This window comes from Poecilia mexicana, unplaced genomic scaffold (assembly GCF_051168715.1).
Source record: "Poecilia mexicana isolate PSO_F unplaced genomic scaffold, ASM5116871v1 scaffold_1, whole genome shotgun sequence".
Lineage (NCBI taxonomy): Eukaryota > Metazoa > Chordata > Actinopteri > Cyprinodontiformes > Poeciliidae > Poecilia > Poecilia mexicana.
Window position 1 is genome coordinate 2,963,394 of NW_028263370.1, and position 20,266 is coordinate 2,983,659.

Here is a 20,266-nt window from a genome sequence, read left to right on the forward strand (position 1 = left end):
CTTTTGTTGTAATGCCTCTGGAAGTTGCCATCCGCTCTTCTCTTCTTATCTGTCACTCGATCTCCTCCTGCAAACGTGTAACTAAGCAACAGCAAACAAACTCTCTGGTTTCTCAAGGGCTGCTCCCACTCCTGCACCGATTGTCCTGTTGGTTGATTTTTCTTTTAACTGTACTGTCAGAAAATGAGTTCAGAAATCATTGTGTCTCGGCCGCATTATGACAGCAGAGTCCACCAGAAAAGTCCGCCTTTGGAGCAGGAAGTGCCGCAGCCGTCCTCGGGCTCAGCCACTGCTGGGTATCGCTCTGCTAAATACACCCCTGCTGAATGGTTCTCCAATTACCAAGCCATCCTTGCACAGGCCGGTACCAACCACAGAGACGCCCAGAACATCCAGCTGGAGTCCAGAACCTTGAGCCAGGACACGGAGGCTGCAGCTCTGAAAACCCAGGCCACAGGAACGCGTCTTCTTGGAGAGAGACTCCAAGAGATCCACTCCTGGAAGTCTGAGCTGCAGCGGCACATCGAGCTGCTGCAGGCCGACACGGAGTCGCTGCTGATGGTGAAGAAGCGGCTGGAGAGGGCGCTGGATGCCACTGAGACTCCGTTTGCCATCGCCACCGATAATTTGACCTGCAGAGCAAGAAGACTGGGAGCAGAGCTGGTCAGAGACACGGTGGAGGAGGAGCTGCTGAAGGTCAGCAATGCATTCTTACATTACTGTTTGGGTTTCTCTTTAACAGTTTGCCTAGTTAACAGTAATGAGAACATGGTTTATGATACTTTCTTAAATAATGAATAGATGAAATCTACATCAAGCAATATCAGTCATTTGGGCTCCATGGAAATAAGAGAAACTATCTGAAAAGTAATTAATCAAGCATATAACTGCAATGAAAAATAAATAAACATTCAGATGACATGTTTAATAAATATTTGCCAATATATGTTGTCTTAAGATTGCTTAATGAGTCATGTTTCACAGTCCACTTTTCCCCAAGTTTACTATTGACCCTTTGCAATATTCACGGTGAGGTGCCATGGATGCTGGAAGTGAGGGATAGGAGACAGAGGTTGTTTTCCCAAATTGTTTTACCAATATAGCATGGATTCTACTTGTTCAAGTCAAGCTAATTTGTCTGTGGAAGTAGCTCAGACTTGGAGAACGTAGACAGCCGACTGGCCGTCTGGCATACAGGCACCTCCCACTGGGTCAATGTGGATTTTGAGCCAGGTGAGGTGACAGATCGGCCCAATAGTCATTAATGATTCTGGGCTAGACTGATAACAGCAGCTGACAATCAATCAATCAATCAATCAATCAATTAGAGAGAGGAGAACAGAGAACAACATGGACAGTGGCAAAAATGAAAAGGTGGCGCAGAAAGAAATACATCTATAAAGTGGCAAGTTCTTCAGGCAGACTGTGTAAAGGGTTAATAGGTAAGCTGAAAATCTCCACATAATGAATCTCACAGTAAGACAAGCACAGCAGGGTGAACATGTGCCTCTGTGTGTTTTATAGGAGGTGGACTTGATCAGGAACATTCAGGCTCTTCTGAAGAAAACCGCAGCTCAGGTTGTCGCTCAGATCAAGTAAGTGTAAAACTGGTAACTGGCTCCTTTATGAGCACGGATCCAGTTGGTTTGAAGCCTCTCACTTTAGAAAACAGCATTCCTACGAGTTGATGGTTTCTGTGGGTCAGGAGGAACCGAAGCGCCCAGCAAACATTAGAGATGGACTGGTCTGATAAGTGTCAGGCCTACAGCTTTGACGACGCCTGTGGGAGAAACAATAACATGAGTCCAGACACACAGCAGCATCCCAGTTCTGCCACCATGCAGGAGCAGTGAGTCTTATTCTTTAGAAACACCAGAGCTGTGTTCAACTTTTACACACAAGGTTCCCTCTTGTTTACCGCAGCGTTTCTACCCCCTCATCATGGACAAAGTTTACTCAAGACAACCTGTCCATGGCCCTGCAGGAGGATCATGCCACCAAGAGTCTCAGGTCAGAATCACAATGGTTCGCTTTGCTGCCAGAGGGATTTTCTTCGACTGCTGAGAGCTCAGTGGCTGATGTTTTTGTTTGTCAGAATGCTTGTGGAGCAAATGCTGCAGGACACCACTGAGGATCTGAGGGTCCAATGTGCCAGTGTGGACCGAGCCTTCAGCCTGCGCTGTGAGGACCTTATTGAGGCCAAGACCCAGCTCGAGATGAAGCTGGCTCAGGTGGATGAGCAGACAGACAGAAGAAACAGACTGACAGGTGAAATGTGATTGACTGTTTTCTTGTTCCCGTAGACTCTGGAGCAAATTGGTGCCCAGGAGAAGAATATTGAGGTCCTACAGCGGGCCGTCCACAACAAGGAGGCTCCACTGAGGGTGGCTCAGTCCAGACTCTACCTTCGCTCTCTCAGACCAAACATGGAGCTCTGCAGGGACCAACCCCAGCTCAGGTAGATGCACACAAACGGAAGCGTCAGCATCATGTCACATGTCCATGTCCTCATGTATGAACTGTGTCTGCAGTTTGGAGGGAGAAGTGAGGCAGATTGATGCCTCCTTGGAGTCTCTGAAGCAGAAGCTGAGTGAAGCCAGGAGCTCCCTGTCCCGTCTGGAGGAGTCAAGGATGGCTCTAGAGAAGGACATAAGCTGTAAAACCAATTCACTGTTTATTGAGAGGGAAAAGTGCATGATTCACCGTAAACGATACCCAACCGTCTCAGTGCTCTCAGGATACTGAACTTGACTACATAATTTGGGATTGTTCTGCTTGACAGTTTGAACAGTATCATGTGAAAAGTTAAAATCTTGGAACATTGTTTTATAACCCAAGTCTTATATCTCCACAACTTTATTCCTGACCTGTTTGTTGTTTTCCTAGAGGCTCCCACATATACTGTGTCGCCGTGACTCCATGAACAACGTCTGTAGAGAGTTGAAATTTCATAATCGAGGGTATTGATTTACTAAATTTATCTCAACAAATTCCTTCATTTCTCACAATTTCGGACATGGCATCAACAAACACGGAGGATGTGTGACAGAGTATGGGCACTAAGTTTTAAAAATTTACCTTTGTCCGCTTTGAGTATGCAGGGGCTTCAACAGAGTGAAGTGTGCCTGAGTATCTGAGAGCCTTTAGTCTTCTTAATGCTGTTTGCTCATTATTGCTATATAACAAATGGCTAAAGTCTTCAAATAATTTTTTTTTCTTCCACTTCACTACTTTGAACTTGTTCATTGCAATAAAAGTTTGTTTGTTTGTAACTTGACACATTGTGAAAAGGTTGATTTGGAGTGAGTACCTTTGGAAGGTGCTTTACTGAACCAGTCACTTTTTCATATGTTAGAAAGATAGCTAGCTGTAAGACAGTAGTTTTAAAGCTTCCAGTTAGAAAGCTACGTCTGTTAGTTACCTGAAAACTTTTCCTAAGCTGTAATTGACAAGAAAGCATGTAAACATGATCTGTGCAGCAGCAGAACTTGGAGCTTGGAAATATCCTCCAGGATTTAGTTTTTTACTACGGCATCTTCAGCCAAAATCTCTCAGGTTGCTGCTTCCTGCTGCTGTCTCCTCATCTCTCTGAGTAGCTTCTCACCTTCAAAGGAAAATTTTTTACATAAAATGTCAAAAGAGCTTGTAGTTTGCAACCTGCTGACGAATATAATCTTCCTTACAGTACTGGTGTTAATCTAAGTGGATCCATCCATAGCATCCAAATGCTATATAAATGCAGAGCATTTCAGATTCTAGAGAATATTGGGAATTTGAAACCTATCTCGATTCAAAATAGAAAAACATACAAAAATATAGATGTATAAAAAAACTGACAACTCAGTCAATCTTTAAGGAAGTTTAAACTTTTGTGTTGTGCAGTTTGACAAACTTCAAAAAAAAAAAGAGTAAATCCCACGTTTAAATCCAGCTGTGCTTGAAGAAGTCCTCTGAAGACTGCGCCATAAATATTTCTCTCCACTAGAGGGAGCTATCTAGCTTCAATATGCTTTCTGCTTTTCCTGGACGTCTTCAACTTGTCTTTGTCTTTAGAAGAAGCATTAAAGTATACAACAAAACACAACTATAAGATGTGGAAAAAGACGGGAGTTTACATCTGATCACAGTGACGTGTGTGTTTTACAGTGAGCTGACTTTAATCACTACATTCAATACAACTAATTTGCTCATTTGCAGTTTGGGCTATAAAATGTATTTGGTAGGTTTAATGTGCCAGGTTTCACCTGTAGATTAAAGTCTACAGGTGAAACCTAGCACATTAAAAGCACATTAACTGATGGAGGATCTTCTTTTTCCAAGAAGTCTCTGAGAAATAATTTGTCTCTATTCTTAGAAAGGTTCTGCAGTAACTCAGGAGGTGCCACGACTGAGGATGTTATGAAACTCAGCCTCAGCCACACAGGCACAGTGTAGTTATCAGTGCAGGTTGCTGCTGAGCACATCTTATGCCACCCCTAAACATTAGTAAGATGCATTGCCATGGATATACATGCAATAGTTTGTAAGTGATTAAAAGGTTAAGAAACTCAAGGGTGAAATTTCACATTTTATTGAGACTCAGGGGCTTTGTAAAAGTCTGCACAAGTAAATAAAGGGACAAAAGCCAAATTTGCAATCTTTTATAATTTAGGCTCATATGTTGCACACGTGGCCGGCCCATTAGTGGTTGGTGTAAAACTTTATGCAGATAAGGTTTCACAGGGGTGCTCTAGTTATTCTACTCATAATAACAAGAAAAAGCAAGCCATTCTATTTTGCTTGCAGCTTTTTAACACATAGATTTCACGGTTGAGTTTCCTTCTTGCTGATTTTCTTTTAAAGAGCAGTCTGCAAGGGAAAGCAGAAACGTGCAACTGAGATGAGAGGGACAGAAGTGCTCAAGTGAATAAAAATGGGAGGGATTGATGAAGTTGCAAAATTTGAGGGAGTGACAGAAAAAGAAAGAGGGAGGGAAAAGAGAAGAACAGAAAGACAAGCAGGACCAAAGTCCCAGTTTCCTCTCCCTTCTTTCTCCCAGTGACTCCAAGGTGAGATCAGCAGATTGGTGAGTTCCACCTCAGCACTTTGCTGTCTGCTTTCTTTTCTTCAACTTTTCTCAAAACGGTAGGAAGAATCATGCAGAGCAATACATAAGTAATATTTAAAATTATGCTTTTAATCAGCTTAATTTATCACTTCTGATTGACCAGAGCATTTCTTTACATCTCGAATGTTTTATCACTTCTCACTGACCAAAGCATTTCTTTACAGTTCGAATGTTTTTTTTTTTTGTTGTTTTTCTTTTTTATGTGTGAGAACATTTTTTTTATGACAGTGTTTATTTGCTTTTGTCTCTGTTGGCTAAATGCGAGCAGCTAAACTTGAGGGTTTGTGGGAAGCCAGAGTTTCCGCTGGCTGGATGAAGAGACTACTTTTAGCTTCGGTTATTACACCCTGCGCCCTGACTGGTCCAGACCTCTAAGGCATCTTATTGTCCTTTATTTGACCGATTATTTAAAGAAAAAAAAAACACAAACCATAAATCTCTCAACTTATTGTAAAGTGAACCATTAAGGCTTTAAGGGGAAAAGTTTCTAATTATATGTTTGCCAGGGTGTGGAATGTCAGCTTTATGTCTGTGCGTGATTTTCAGGATTTTTGTGTTGAAATTTATTTGGGGTCTCAACCTTTTTTCTTTTTTTTTTTCCTGTCACATTTTCATCATCCCTCCTTCTCTCCCCCATCTGTGTCTCTGTCCCCGCAGCAAGCATGCTGTCTCTCAGCTCCCTGTCCATCCTCCTCGTCCTGCTTCTCCTCCACCCCTCACAGCTGTCTGCGCAGGAAGTGCAGATACGTCTCGCGGGCGTGGGTCGACGGAACGCAAACGAGGGACGTGTGGAGGTGCTCTACAACGGATCCTGGGGCACGGTGTGCGACGACGAGGTGGATATTAAACTTGCCAACGTGCTGTGCCGGCAGCTGGGCTTCCAGCGCAGCTTCACCTGGGCTCACAGTGCCAAGTTCGGCCAAGGACAAGGTAAGGGCAAACAGAAGCAAGTAAGCTCCTCACCCAGCACTGCCTTTAAAAAGCGTCCACATGCAAACTTCCCAGATTTGTCACGTGATAACCACAGGTTTTAATGAGTTTTATTACTTTATGCATGACAAGGTTGGGCAGATTTGTCAGGTAGAAGAGAAATGATGCGTAGTTTTAAACATTTCTGTGCAGCTTTTGCTCATCTAGACGTCCGCTCTTCTGTGAGCACAAAAGTCTTGCCGTGACTGCTTGCCAACTCGCCAGTTGGATTTGGAGCTGGACTTTAACTTGGCTGTTCTAAAACATTAATGAGCTTTGATCTAAACCACTCCTTTGTATCCACTGTGGCTGCATGTTTATAGTCGCTGCTGGATCGTGAGCCACTGGTCTATTCCAGGGGCTTTTGCAGCAGTCCTCTTCCACCATATTTCTGCCTTTCACTTTTCCATTGTAAATTTCCACCAGTCTCCTTTTACCTGCTGAAGATTCCCATAGCCCCCAACATTATGATGTTACCCCTGCCGTGTTTTACAGGGGGGTGTTGGGCTCAGGGTAAAGAACTGTTATCATTTCTCCCACACGTAGCTTCTTGCTGCTTTGGCCAAGACATTCAATTTTGGTTTCAGGCAACCACAGCCCTTCCTTCTGCATATTTGCCATGTCCTCCTCACGGTTCGTGGTGAACTCTTACCAGGATTTCTTTTGTCAATGGCTTTATTCTTCTTCCCACTTGCTTATTAAGATCTGATTGGTGGAATGGAGTGGATCTTTTTGGCTGCTTCTCTGATTAATGCTCTCCTTATCTAGGGTGGCCGTGTCTTGGTAGGTTTGCACTTTGTCCAATAGAATGTCTGCTTTCAGGTTATTTGTTGAACAGAACTCCCTGAGATTTTCAAAGCTGAAGGAATTGTTTCATAGCCTAACCCTGCTCTAAAACTGTCATGATAACACCGGTGTCCTCATGGACCCAATGAGACGTTTTGGCGGTGATGGTTAAGAGGATAAGCTTCTGCCCAACTTCCCAACAGAAAATCTTCTGTGTTCCTTGGTCTTCACTATGCCGATTGTTCTCGTTCTAACCTTTAAGGGCTTCAAAGAACAAGACATTTGAATTAGGATTGAGATTAACCTCTTATCCCCTTAGCTGTCAGCGGTCAACACTTACATTCAAGTCAATGGGTCCATGAGTACACTTTTGTCTCTTCTTCATGTCATGTTTTGAAGGTGACCGTTAAATAACACAGAGTATATTATAGTCGATATGAACCCCTTAACTGTTCAGGCTCCAACACACTTTGCCCAAAGCCAAACAGTCGATGCGCAGTCATGTGGTTTCGGACCATTCACATTAGCACACACCTTTCATGACACCACTTCCCCTTCAGTATTTGTCCTGTTACTACTCGACGGGGTTCTCACTCCCTCCCCGCATCTTCTCTTTTGCTTTTACAAAACGGCCATGGAGCTAGCGCCACACTTTTCTGTTCTCCTCCGTGAACAACAGCGACAGTTAAGGGGTTAAAAACGTTCTGAAAAACATGAGTTGTCTTTCATGCAATTTACACCTATATAAATCACATACCGTCCTAATAAAACAGTGTTATAAACTGTGAAGAGGTATGAATGTTTTAACATTGCACTGTATTTGTTTTTTTTTTTTTAATGAATGATGTTTTATCTCATAGGTCGTATCTGGTTAGACACTGTGCGCTGTCAGGGCTCAGAGACCTCTGTTGCACAGTGTCAGTTCAGAGGTTGGGGAATCAATGACTGCGAGCACTCTGAAGACTTGGGTGTCATTTGCAGCCCAGAAAGAAGACCTGGATTCCCCCCTGCCATTTTAGAAGAGACAGCCTCATCTTCAGGTCAAGGGCCAAGCCAGCAGAGGCAAAGAAACTCGCCGCCACCACCGGTGCAACCTGCAACCCCGGCAAACTCTTACTCAGCAAGAGGCCACGAGATTGCCCTTCATCGCAGCACGTCCTCTGCCCGTCGCAACAGCGTCTCGCCCCGGGAAAACGGCCACGAGATTCAGATCTCAAGGCGAAATCGAGGCGGCTCGAGAGCAAGCCAGCAGGTCAGCCCACCGCTGCCGCGAGGCCACCAGCTGCCCTCGCGCCTCGCAAACAGCGACGCCTACAGGCAGAGGCAGGAGGCGGCGAGGGCAAGTTCTCAGGCCGTGAGGCGCGAGCCTGGAGTGCAGGCGAACAGGCAGCCACAACCTCAACCTCCCGCCCAGATCCACTCTGACCGGAGGAACGACAGGGATCAGCAGCTGAGCGGAAACCATGTGGAACCTGACCCAGTTTATCCAGACGTGGATTTGGAGACCGATGTTCAATACACACAGGTGAAGACACACACTCGCAGCCATGTAACACACCCAGTCTGGTTTGGTACCAATTTCAACTGAAATGTCATTTGTGGTGCTGCAGCCCAGCAAGCATATATATAATTAGAGACATACCTAAAACCTCAAGCTTCTCCAGATACACTTCTCGGGCACCGAGACGTTCTGAAGTTTAGCCTAACCACCGGTGGCTCGTCTTCCGAGGGAAACATCTCGGATTAGAGGAAATTGAGCCGTTTGTCATTCACGCTCGCATATTTTCCCCTGTCTTCCACTTGCGGGTATGACATTTTCTCACCAGTTTGTAAGCACCCTGACACATTTCACAAACTATGCGTTCACTGTTAGTTTCCTTCCTGCTGCCCAGAGCACGGCATGTGGCTGATTAGAGAAGGTGATGACTAAGGCGCGTTATCGTTTTTGTTGTTGTTGTTTTTGTGGCGATTGCGTGCCGTCCGCTGCTGTTTGCTCAAACAAAGCAACAACGGCTCGCATGAGAGGGAGTTTTTATTGCCTCACCCTGGTGCCTCATTGAAAAAGTTGAGGTCAGAGTCCTAAAAGATATATATATATATAGAGAGAGAGAGACTAAGTTATATAGTACGATAAAATATATCTACTTATTTGCTTAAAAACCCCCCACAGGGATCTGAAAGGATTTACCTGGAGGAGGCTCGTCTTCGGCCCGTGCTGTCCGGCAACCATGGTGGTCTGGTGACAGAAGGAGTCCTGGAAGTGAAGCATGCTGGGAAGTGGCGTCATGTGTGCAACAAGGGATGGGACCTGAGCAGCAGCCGTGTCGTATGCGGCATGCTGGGGTTTCCAGCAGCTGAGTCGTTTGACCAAAATCCTTATAGGTAAGTATGTGAGAGTGGGCGGCACAGACGAGGTAGTGGAAAGGAGGCATCGGCAGAAACTTTTATTTCCTAAAGGTCTATTTTATGAAGAAGGGATGTGAGGTTACAGTCCGAGTCCGGTTTGCTGGTTCAGTGTAGTAGAGGTCAACCGAAGCAGCTGTCATTTGTCCAACCGTACTTGGCATGTCATGTCCACGGTGACATTACTAAGGTCCATCTGTCCGCCAGGTCTGCCTCCCTCGTCAACCTCATCTCAGACCTTTAAAATAGCTCTTCAAAGCATATAATTAATGTCAGAGTCAGACGGTAAAATTATCATCCGTCTCGTGACGTGTCTTTGCATACGCAGTGCTGCAAAAAACCTCTTGGTTTTTACATGTTTCAGATCATCAAACAAGCTTTCTTATAAGACACACGTAATGCATTTCATTTATTAAATAAATATTCAACTCAAACCAGCCCTGTGTGGAAGGGTAATTGCCCCTAAAACCTAATTACTGGTTAAGTGCCCTTGGGCTGCAGCAACTACCATTTCTGAGGCCTTTAAATCACTGTGGATGAATTTAGATCCACTCTTCTATGCAGAGTTGTTTTATTTTACATATTTCGGTATTTATGGCCTACTAAAGGTGGCCTAGTCAATAGATTTTGACTAGGCCACTGCAAAACCTTCAATTGTTTTGTTATTGATCCATTCAGAGCTGAATTTGTAGGCGTGCTTCTGCCGCTGCATCTCCCAAATTTGCTTAACCTTAAGGTCACAAGCAGATAGCAAGACTTTCAGCTTCAGGGTTTTTTTGCTATAGAACATAATTTATTGCTTTAATGATGATGACAAGTCATTGACATCCTGAAGAAGCAAAGCAGCCCCAGACCACCGTCATATTTAAATGTATATGATGTTCTTTTTTGTGGAAAGCTAGTTATAAAAAGCTCTGCTTTTGTCTCATTAGTCAATAAAATCAGTTTTTGAAAGTCTTGGGGAGGGGGGGTCATATAGCCTGGTAAAAAAAAAAAGCAGCCTCTTGTTCTACACTTTGCTTTACTACTGAATTAGCCAATGTTAATTCAATATTTGGAAGCTTGTCAACACAGAGCAGACCATATAATGAATATAATTCTAGAACAGCAAAGAAAATTGCTGGCCAAGTTGAAATTCTACCAAAGGAATCCAAGTCAATGGGAGAAAGCCCAGCCTGAGCCCATGAAGTGAGATTAGAATCGGGTAGAATAATGCAGGAAGCCAATGGCCAGGTTAGATATCATCGTGGGTTTTGGCAAATGTGAGACGAGCCTTTGTGTTCTTTTCGGTCATCTTCACCTTGATCCTTCCCATGGATGCCGTTTTTGCCCACTATGTCTTATTACCTAAAACTGAGTTATGTAATTTTCACAAAAAATATTTTTTTTTTACATATTTGTTAAAACTCTCACTATGTCATGACAGTATGAGATGTGAAAAAAAAATCCAGCTCCTCTGCCTTCTCCGAGTGATAACTACAGAAACACACAGAGTTGGGAGGAGTGCTGTCAATCCCCTTCATGTATGCGCTGCTCATCCTCACCAATTGCCGTCGACAGAGCTAATGTTAAGGCTAGTTAGCATTAGCTAAGCTAATGTTAAGGCTAGCTAATGCTAACTAGCTGAAAGAGTTTTCCTGCAACAGTAAGTTGTTTCTCCGCCTTTAGCACATTGAGCGGTGTGTACACGAGGGTGATTGACAGCACTAAGACCCTCCTCCTGGCTCTTATTAATTGTTTTTGGTGCATTTCTTCAGGCAGAAACAGTAATACTTCTATCCTTCCACAGATTGTCTGTATAATATTATACCATCAATACATTGCGACACTTTGAACAAATATGTAAAAAAGCTTTTTTTTTAATTAAAAAAGTCACATACCACAGCTTTGATCTTGAACAATGACTTTTTACTTAGGCATGTGAATTAGGCAAGTATTTAAAAGTTGTCCCCATGATCAGCTGCAGAGAACAACAGCTTAGGTGAAAAGAATGTGCTGTCAGGGCAACGATTAGTCATCCGCTGGAAAACTTTAAATTGCAGTTCATCACAAGTCACGTCTGTGAAACAGCTAACAGAAGAGGCGCTCGGATCAGATTAAACCTTCAATGGGCAAAAGCTGATTTGCTGGATTCAAAAGCATACCACGTTTATAGATTTTTTTACGTAATAAGCAAATAAAATTTCCTATTTGTTTCCTTCTGTTTCACTACTCCAATATCTAAAGTTGTGCATGAGCATGTGACTAAACCATGAGTGTGCACCGAGAGCCGTGACGAGATTTTTCTGCTCATAACCCTCCTGTTATCCATCAAACCACAATCATTTGCTCCACTAATAGCACCGAGTGGGTATGTCAATATTTTTATGTGCATAACCCTTTTTTAATCTGTCTGCTTTCAAGCTCGAATACCCAATGAGCACCTACACAAACGTTCAAAGCCCTTAAAAACATACCGTCGACAACCCTGACACCTCACTTACGCCCACATGTTAATACATCCCCAACTATTTCCAAAACCGTGCCCCGAGTACACACACAAATTTGCATGCAAACACACACAGAAGCAAACACAGCCCTCCATGAGTCTGTCTGCCCACAGAGGTCTTTTTTAGGGCTCGGCTAACAGGAGGACTGCACTGACCGCTGGTCTGCAAAGTACCATATGTCTCTCCGTGTGAGAGGCCAATAATTACCCCTTGTGTCCTGAGGAGCAGAAAACAAGCAGCTTCTCCTCAGCTGCCCCATGAAAACACACCATAAAGTGTCTCATAAAACTATTTGTTTGGATCCGTGCGGCCATCTTGATCAGGATTCTCTGGAAGAAGATCCCAATGGATCTTTTCTGGTTTAAAAAAAAAAAAAGCTAAGCAAACAAATAGATGAGGATGTTGGTTGGATGGTGAGAGAAAATATGTCTGGATTTATTAAGCTTGCCGGTCTACTTGTGTTGCCGAGCAGTCAGTTTAGGAATAGTAAATAGTAGGAATATCAGTTGTGACCTCGTTGAGTTTTGTAGTAATGCCTGCATAACGAACACATTCCACAAATGCCTCAGGAACATCACAGATTGTGCCAAAAACCAATCCAGCAGCTTGTATAAAAACTGAGTAAGGGAACAAACTGTGTTTGTTTTTTTGTCAACCTCCACCCCATCTGGGAAATGACTGGAGCAAATATTTTTTCCCCCAACAGTAAACATGTGAAGGGGGTTAAAAAGATTTTTTTTTTTTTTTTTTTACCAGAGAAGGATCCGAAACATCAGGTTAATCAGATACTTGGACTGGACTAGGAGCAGTGTAGCTCGTCTCTTTCTTCCAGTCTGGAGTAATTCATGCTTCCTTGTTCATTTTTCTTCCACAAAGACAACTTTCTTTAATGAACAAAACCCAAAAGTCATTACAAATGACAGAATCTTAAAATCTCGCTGCTGTGCTGTAATCTTGCATCAGTCTGAAAGTGACCTGGATTTCAGGCACTTTAAGAGAGCGCCCTCAAGTGGCAGCATGTGAAATACGTAAGTACAGTTGAAACCAGATATTTACATACACTGAATAAAAAAACACAAAAACAATTTTTTTTTCTCTCTGTCTGAAGTTAAATCAGACCAAACATTTCTTTTTTTTAACTTAGGTAGAATTACCAAAATTATTTATATTTGCTACATGCCAGAAAACTTAGCGAGAAATTTGTTTGTTTGTTTGTTTTGTAGTTTTCCTCAAATTCAAAAGTCTGCATACATTTGGTTGGATAATTGTCACTTAAAATGTATGATTGGATCAAAGCTTTTGGTTTTCCTTCCACAAGCTTCTGAACTGGCACAGTTGAGTTAACACACCTGTGAATGTATTTTAAGGCCAAACCTGGAACACACTGCTATACTGTTTGACACGATGGGAAAGTGAAAAGAAATCGCCGAGAGTCTGGCTCATCCTTGGGAACAATTGTCTGTTTAGACGTGCTGAGAACGTTCAACCAAAAAGGAGGCAGGTTTGAATGTCTTTTGGTCTGAAATGTGCAGATTGACCCCAAAACAAAAGCCAAAGACCTGGGCTAGATGCTGGTTGAAGCTGGTAAAGCAGTTCTTTACCAAAAAGATCATCGTTTTTTGAGACATGTCCCATGGTCTGATGAAACTAAAGTGGAACTGTTTGGACATAACTATCATCATATGGAGGAAGAACCGGAATGACAATTAGGATGGTGTGGCAAGTTAGGATGAGGGTAACGAACCACAACGTGCAGCATCATGTTTTGGTGCTGCAGGAGGAACTGATACACTTCACAAAATAGATGGCATCATGAGGAAAGAACCTTATGTGGAAATATTGAAGCAACATCTAAAGACATCAACCAGAAAGTAAAAGTTTGAGCATAGATCAATCCTCCAAATGGACAACATCCAGCCAAACCGGTTACAAAGTGGCAACAAAGTCAATGTTTTGGTGTGGCCATCACAAAGCCCCAATCTAAGTCCTATGGAGATGTTGTGGGAAGATCTAAAACAGTGTGTGTGTGTGTGTGTGTGTGTGTGTGTGTGTGTGTGTGTGTGTGTGTGTGTGTGTGTGTGTGTGTGTGTGTGTGTGTGTGTGCGTGTGCATGTGCGTGTGTGTGTGTGTGTGTATGTGTGCGCGCGTGTGTGAGTGAGTTGGCCTACAAAATGGAGGCCAGTTCTGTCAGGAGAAATGGACCAGAAGCTTGTGGAAGGAAACCCCAAAGGGTTAACCCAAGTCAAACAGTTTAAAAAACCAAATGTTGGTAAACTTCTGAATTCAAGAAAAGTTGCAACAACAACAACAACAAAAAATAAATTAAATGTTCCCGCCAAATTTTCTGGCTTTTAGCAAATAGAAATAATTTTGCTAATTCTAACTAAGCTAAATCTGATTTAACAACAGACTGAGAAGAAAAAATAAAAATGTTGTCTTTTTATTCAGTGTATGTAAATATTTGGTTTCAACTGCAGATAACACAACATAATAGTGTACTTAAATGTAACATAGTTTTTATTTGTAAATAAATCAAAATCCATTTTCTTTAGCTTCAAAATTGTGCACTGCTTTATGTTGCTCTAATTCACTGAATCTGAATAAAATACGTTTGTGGCCTTACCTTGGCAACATGTGAAAGAGTTCAAAGGGTACGAGATGACTTGTAAGGAGACGTTACGAGTCAGGACAGGAACCTTGAAGCCAATTATGGTTAAGCTTTATGGTGAGCGCGTGGGTTAGCTGAACAGCAATTTACCAAATTTAGTTTTCAAAAGGTGGGGAAGCAGCTTTGTTGTTTATCACCTTTATTTGACCTGCAGTCACAGACAATAATGCAGTCAATATGTTCACAATGCACGACAACAAATAAAAGGTCAGAAAAATACCGCCGGTGGAGAACCAGTTCATTTGAAATCAGAATGTTTCAGATCAGTGCATATTATCACGTCTTCCTTCCCTCTGGCCAAGTGCTTAGTGCAACAAACTGCTTTAATTCTGCCAGACGAATCTATTAGACACTCTGTACTGTCAGCACTTCCCTCTCTGCCTCTCTCTTTTCTGGTGTAATGGATCCCTTTGTCTTTGACTGCTAACTCCTCTCATTTTTACAGATGTTTTATTGTCCCGCTTTTTACTGCACACGCACGCACGCACGCACGCACGCACACCCCCCCCCACACACACACACACACACACACGCACACACGCACAAACACTAAATTAATTTCCCAGCTCCATTGTTTCATAACTTTCATGATCTCTTTGAAGCTTATAGTAACTCCATCAGCTTCTCCCAATCCAGTTCCACTTCACCCTGATTAAAACCACTTCTTTACCGCCTTTTCTGTATTTTACTCAACCCTCTTTCTTATGGAAAGAGCATCATTGGGACTCCTTTCAGTTTCTGCCGCTCTAGAGAGGGTGGGGATGGATGAAGGGTCCTTGTGGAGCGAGAATGGAAACCTCCCATGAGCCGATTGTCCCTGAATTTGTGCAGAGGTTTGTAATAACAGGTTATCTTCAGCTTCTTGTGAGTCAGCGTCTCGTTCCACTGTGGCTTCTCGCATTGTGTTGTTAGAATTTCATTAAAACCCAATCGAGCCTACGATCCTATGAAACAAGAGAGTCTTCCCCAGACAGCTCTGTTCCAAACCTTTATACAGCTCTTTATTGTTCTCCAATAAAACTGCCAGATCAAGCCAGTTTCAATCTGTTCCCAACCCGTCAAGAGAGCGTCCCACAGTCGTTTGGTTCTCAGAAGCCGAAAGACAGCTCCAAACCAACAGCGCTTACTTACTTCTCCCTTTTACAAAAAAGATGGACTATTCCAATAAAAGCTGGAGGGGTCGGTCTTGCATCACATGCGCCGTGTTTCCCAGCGAGCTTTCATGGCGTTTGGTTACAGCCTTGACTTTAAAGAGCTTTGTTTACAAGGAGAGAAGTCAGGGGGGAGTAGATATGTACATGCATATTTCCCTGTCTGCTGTGTGTGAACCAACATGCTACTGCTGGACCACAAGGCAGACACTGCCAAGCAGAGCAGGCAATTATATGGGTAGCACTTTCACCCCTTTTCCCCTGCCTCCAAACCATGAACCAACACCCCCACACAGTCTGTCTCTCTTACTTTGATTTATCGCCATGTTGTGCACGGCTTTAAATGGTGCAAACACGCACGCACACACGCACGCAGAGAAATATGGCTCTCTCACATAATCCCATGCAAACAGATGCTGAAACAAACGCACCACTTGCATATAGCTTTGACTCAGCGGATTTCATGTGGCACCTTCCGAGATCCACCCACAACGCTTTTTGCTTTTACTGAGGAAAAAGCAAAAAATGGAAACAACCCCCCTCCCCACCTCCATAAAATTAATAGGCTAAACTGCAGTACTAATATCCTAAAATACCGCATCACAAAAGCCATTTTCTGACCTAATTTTACTCTTGAACTAGAAATAGATGGAATCGTCTTTTCTAGCGCCTGCAGCTGCACGGCTGTACGCACTGTGCGTGTTTGTGTGCGTCTGTGGGGTTGGGCACATGTACGTCCTAAATGTTATCGGTCTGTTTACTGTTGTTAATTTGGCAACTTGGCGCTCTTTCTGTTAGCTAAATGTGACAATGTAGTGAAGCTAGCTAAAAATGAATAGGTGAAGTTTTGTGTGTTTTTGTGTGTTTTTGTGTGTTTTTGCGAACCGAAGAGCTGACGGGTCACCTGCTTGGCCGACCGTGACATCTGCCGCACTCTTCCTGAGTGTCGCGCTAAAACTGCGGCAGGGTTAAATAAGTTAATCTATTCGAAACTTTGCCAGAAGTATAGAAATCTAGCAAACTTGTTGCTTCACCTTTTACTCCTCTGGAAGTCAAAGACACACCACCTGAACCTGGGAATCTCCATCCTGCCGTGGATTACACAGATAGGCTGTTTTTATTATTTAGTATAATTTGTAAAAAAAAATAAATAAATAATAATAAATTTTTTAAAAAGCCTGTTAGAGCCGATGTTTTTGTGGACCATGCGCATTATGCACATGTGGCCTGTATTTGTGTGGTTTAGGGTTGTGGCTCAGGTGCAAAGTTAGTACTGTGTGTACCCTCCGATAATATCCTGCAGGCGCCCCTAGTCTGGACCATATCTGCATATCTCTGTTTCCAACAACAACTATACTGAAATACATTGTTGAAACAGCAGCACCTGAAATTAGTCTGTTTGTTGTGTTTTTCTTAAAAAGACAAAGAATATAGAAATATAACTTTCTTAAGTAGTTTCTAGTTTCCTAGACGTGGCCCTAGCGTGACGCTAAGGAGAACAGAAAATACCCAAAACCACATGGAAAAATTAGTAAAGGTGCACATGGGGTCAGTGTAACCCCACTGGACCCCAAAACTTGTGAGATCAAAATGACTCCATGTCTTAAGACCACAGAGGGGTTGATTTTACGTTAAATTTTTCCTCAGAAGTCAAAATCTCTGAAGTTCAATTTAAAAAAAGCTTCTTAGGAAGTTCCATGAAAATTAAATGTAAAAAAATTGAACTCAAAATCCAGCATAACTGGATGTGGTATTTAGATAGTGACCGTCATACAGTACCCAATGCTGTTTGACATGTGTAAATGTATTTCTGTAGCGTTTGAATACTTAAAATAAAAAGAAATAAGATGATGCTAGTTTTTGTTAGCATGCTAAAAATTAGCATGTCAGTGACCACAACAATTATCTTGCTGATTTTCTGACTGGAAAGTGGTTACACTGAGATTTGTCAGCATCAAAGGTTTCTAACCATCTCCCAGCTCAAAATCCAATATGGCTTCCACATGTTAGAGTAATAGCGAACCTACAAACTTTTCATTTGCACTTTTGATAAGATGAATCTCACAAAATCTTTCACGCAGATAATGCTGTTTAGCCTGCTAACCTCCTATTAGCATGTATTGCCAGTGGCAATTAGCTTGTCTTTGAGCACAGTTAGCCAATTATCTGACTTACAACCAGAACATGGTAATTTCCATGTATCCGCTCTGATGTTTGATTCTGATTCTGAAGTGCCTACAATATGAAGATAAATGTTATTTTTACTCATATTTTAAGTTCAGGTGTGATCCTCAGAAAACCAAAAGTTTGTTTATTTCTGATTCTGCTATGGATATATGATTCTGTGTTTTTTTTCTCTATCTCTTTTAGCTGCTTTCATGCACACACACTCACACACATGCTAAGTAAAGGAAATGACTTCACTTCAGGGCGTAGCTTAGTAAAAGCAGTAGAATGCTGTTGTCCGGGGGCCACACTGTGACGTCCCTTAAGGATGCGTGGTAGTGCTGCAACTGTAAACTATTTCTCTGTTGTCCTGGACAATGTTTTCACTTATTTGGCTTTAATAAACTGGACTGATGATTTTAACTCTGTTTTCTTGGTTATCTGAAACTATTGCTCCCACAAAAAATTAAAAAAAAATAAAAAATCAAAAACCAAAAAGAGTCCGGGTGAAACAATTCTTAATCTGTTTTCTTCATAAAACCATCCAGCCTCAGACATGTGCAAAATAACTAGGAAACACTGGAACGCTTGGATTTTCCTGGAAAGGAAATGGCTCCTTTTTTTAGGCTGCTAAATATTTAATTGCATCATGAATCATGAACCAGAATCATCTGGTTGTTCAGTGAAGTCTAAATTCGGCTCTCTGACTGACTTTGTTCATTCATGAAGAGTCAGTCACATGGCACCTGTCTGTGGCTGCGCAGGCTGACCCGCGCGGTCAGCTACAATGTTTCTCTGCACGGGAGCGCGTCCAAACGTACGGGGCCTCGTTTTGTTTAAACACTGCTGCCCCTGTTGGGCGAGACCCCTGCTGAAGGGAATACCAATGAAACTAGACACAAGTTTAAAGATTCCTGTTGAGTTTGGCAGGCATCTGGAAAAAACTCTGCACAGATTGACATGCAGCGGTTGGAGTCAGACAATTTATATTAGCCCCTGTTGGCGACTCATTTCGCTCTATTCATAACTTCTGTTTTCGTTGCATGGTTTTCTCAAATCAGACACTCACTGCGGACATATAGACAAACAGTGAGGCAGGATGACAAATAAATCCCAGAACTAGTAGGTCTAGCAAAATGAAAAGGAATGAAAGGAAAATAAAAAAAAAACAACTAACGGTTCAACTAAATCAAAATCGTTTCTCACATTAGGTATTTCTCAGAGGTGCTCTTTGATCATGCTTTGCCTCCTTCTTGTTTGTTTATTCAAAATTTAATGGACCACGTTGCACAAAAGGACTGGAGAAAAGGATGCCTGAGAAAGAGGGACCGTGGGAACGTATTGGACTGTGGGATTGCTCAGTATGTTTAACATAAAGCTACATTGTTGCTCCGACTAATAAAAAATACCCTTCTCTGTCCTTCAGGAAACTGTGGGACTCTAAGGTCGCAGATCCCTCATCAAGGTAAGATCAAAGTTTAAACTAGAGATTTAATTTAAACCCGGTTATCGATGCACTTCATACATCGCTTCGTCTCTTTCCCAGGCTGAGTTCCCAGATCACCAAGAAGGCTTACTGGGTGGAGAAGGTGCAGTGTCAGGGTCTGGAGGTGTCCTTAGCACAGTGTCCTGCACAGCTGTCCCTCCCCAGGAGTGACGTCCCGTGCAGGGGGGGCATGCATGCGGTGGTCCGCTGCGTCCCCGGATTCCCGTTCGAGCGTTACGGCAGAGCTCCCGCTCCACCCGCTGTCGCGGTTAGTGTGGAAAACTGAAGCAAATGTATGAAGGGTTGAACTTAAACATCACAGCGAGGCGGCTTGGCCGTCTGCGAAGCTCGTCGGTTTAATAAACATTCAGAAACAAGTAGAACTGAGGAAATTCCAGTATTTAAACTTGTTGTAATTTTTTAATAGGTTTAGCTAATTAAAATAATTTTCCAGCTTCCTTTCTTCTGCAAAAGTTACGGTTTTAAAGGATAAGCTGAGAGGGGTGTTAATTAATTTTCCGCTTTATGTTGAAATAATAATAGGGCACCTACCCCTTTAAAGATATGTTTCACTCACCACTACGGGTTCGTCAGTTTTTAAATAATATTAACGAGGAGAATCCACTTTAATTGAACTCAAACAGTGATGTCTGAGCTTGTTGCCTTTTCCTCAAAAGATAACACATTTTACACTTTTAGGTGGGACGGGTTAACTTTTTTCAAATGTGTCTTGTTTAGAAAATGTCACATGCTACTTTTTATGTTTGTCTTTTAAGATAATTGATGATTTATGATCCAAGATTAATATCCTACATGCTGTAAACCACCCTGTGCCCTCAATTAGTATAAATCTAGATCAATTGGTCCCAGAGATAAAAGCTGAAGTCCAGTTAAAGTCAAATTGGACTTAAAATGCAGCATCTGCACACACTGTTTTATGAACCTGTACTCGGTTGTCATGCCAGCAATGAGCAGGTGATTTATCTGTATGTTAGTTTTTAATTATGAATTAGTGAAGATATTGTAGTTGTATATAGGTGT

General features: G+C 42.5%; 2 protein-coding genes across 2 annotated transcripts in view; both read left to right on the forward strand.

Moving 5' to 3' along the window:
• Positions 1-53: 53 nt before the first annotated feature.
• Positions 54-3,277, forward strand: tekt4 (tektin 4). The gene is made up of 7 exons (XM_014967585.2): positions 54-696; positions 1,525-1,595; positions 1,706-1,849; positions 1,924-2,010; positions 2,096-2,231; positions 2,304-2,458; positions 2,532-3,277. Exons 1-7 carry the CDS (start codon positions 184-186, stop codon positions 2,743-2,745), a joined length of 1,320 nt encoding a protein of 439 aa, XP_014823071.2. The 5' UTR covers positions 54-183; the 3' UTR covers positions 2,746-3,277.
• Positions 3,278-4,904: 1,627 nt separating this feature from the next.
• The window catches only part of LOC106903633 (lysyl oxidase homolog 4), a 31,193-nt gene continuing 15,831 nt past the window's right edge, over positions 4,905-20,266 (forward strand). Inside the window, exons 1-6 of the mRNA XM_014967576.2 lie at positions 4,905-5,065; positions 5,765-6,037; positions 7,723-8,387; positions 9,033-9,244; positions 19,166-19,204; positions 19,286-19,493. Of these exons, the coding sequence (XP_014823062.2) occupies positions 5,770-6,037; positions 7,723-8,387; positions 9,033-9,244; positions 19,166-19,204; positions 19,286-19,493 (1,392 nt within the window). The 5' untranslated portion in view covers positions 4,905-5,065; positions 5,765-5,769. The remainder of the gene's footprint in view (positions 5,066-5,764; positions 6,038-7,722; positions 8,388-9,032; positions 9,245-19,165; positions 19,205-19,285; positions 19,494-20,266) is intronic.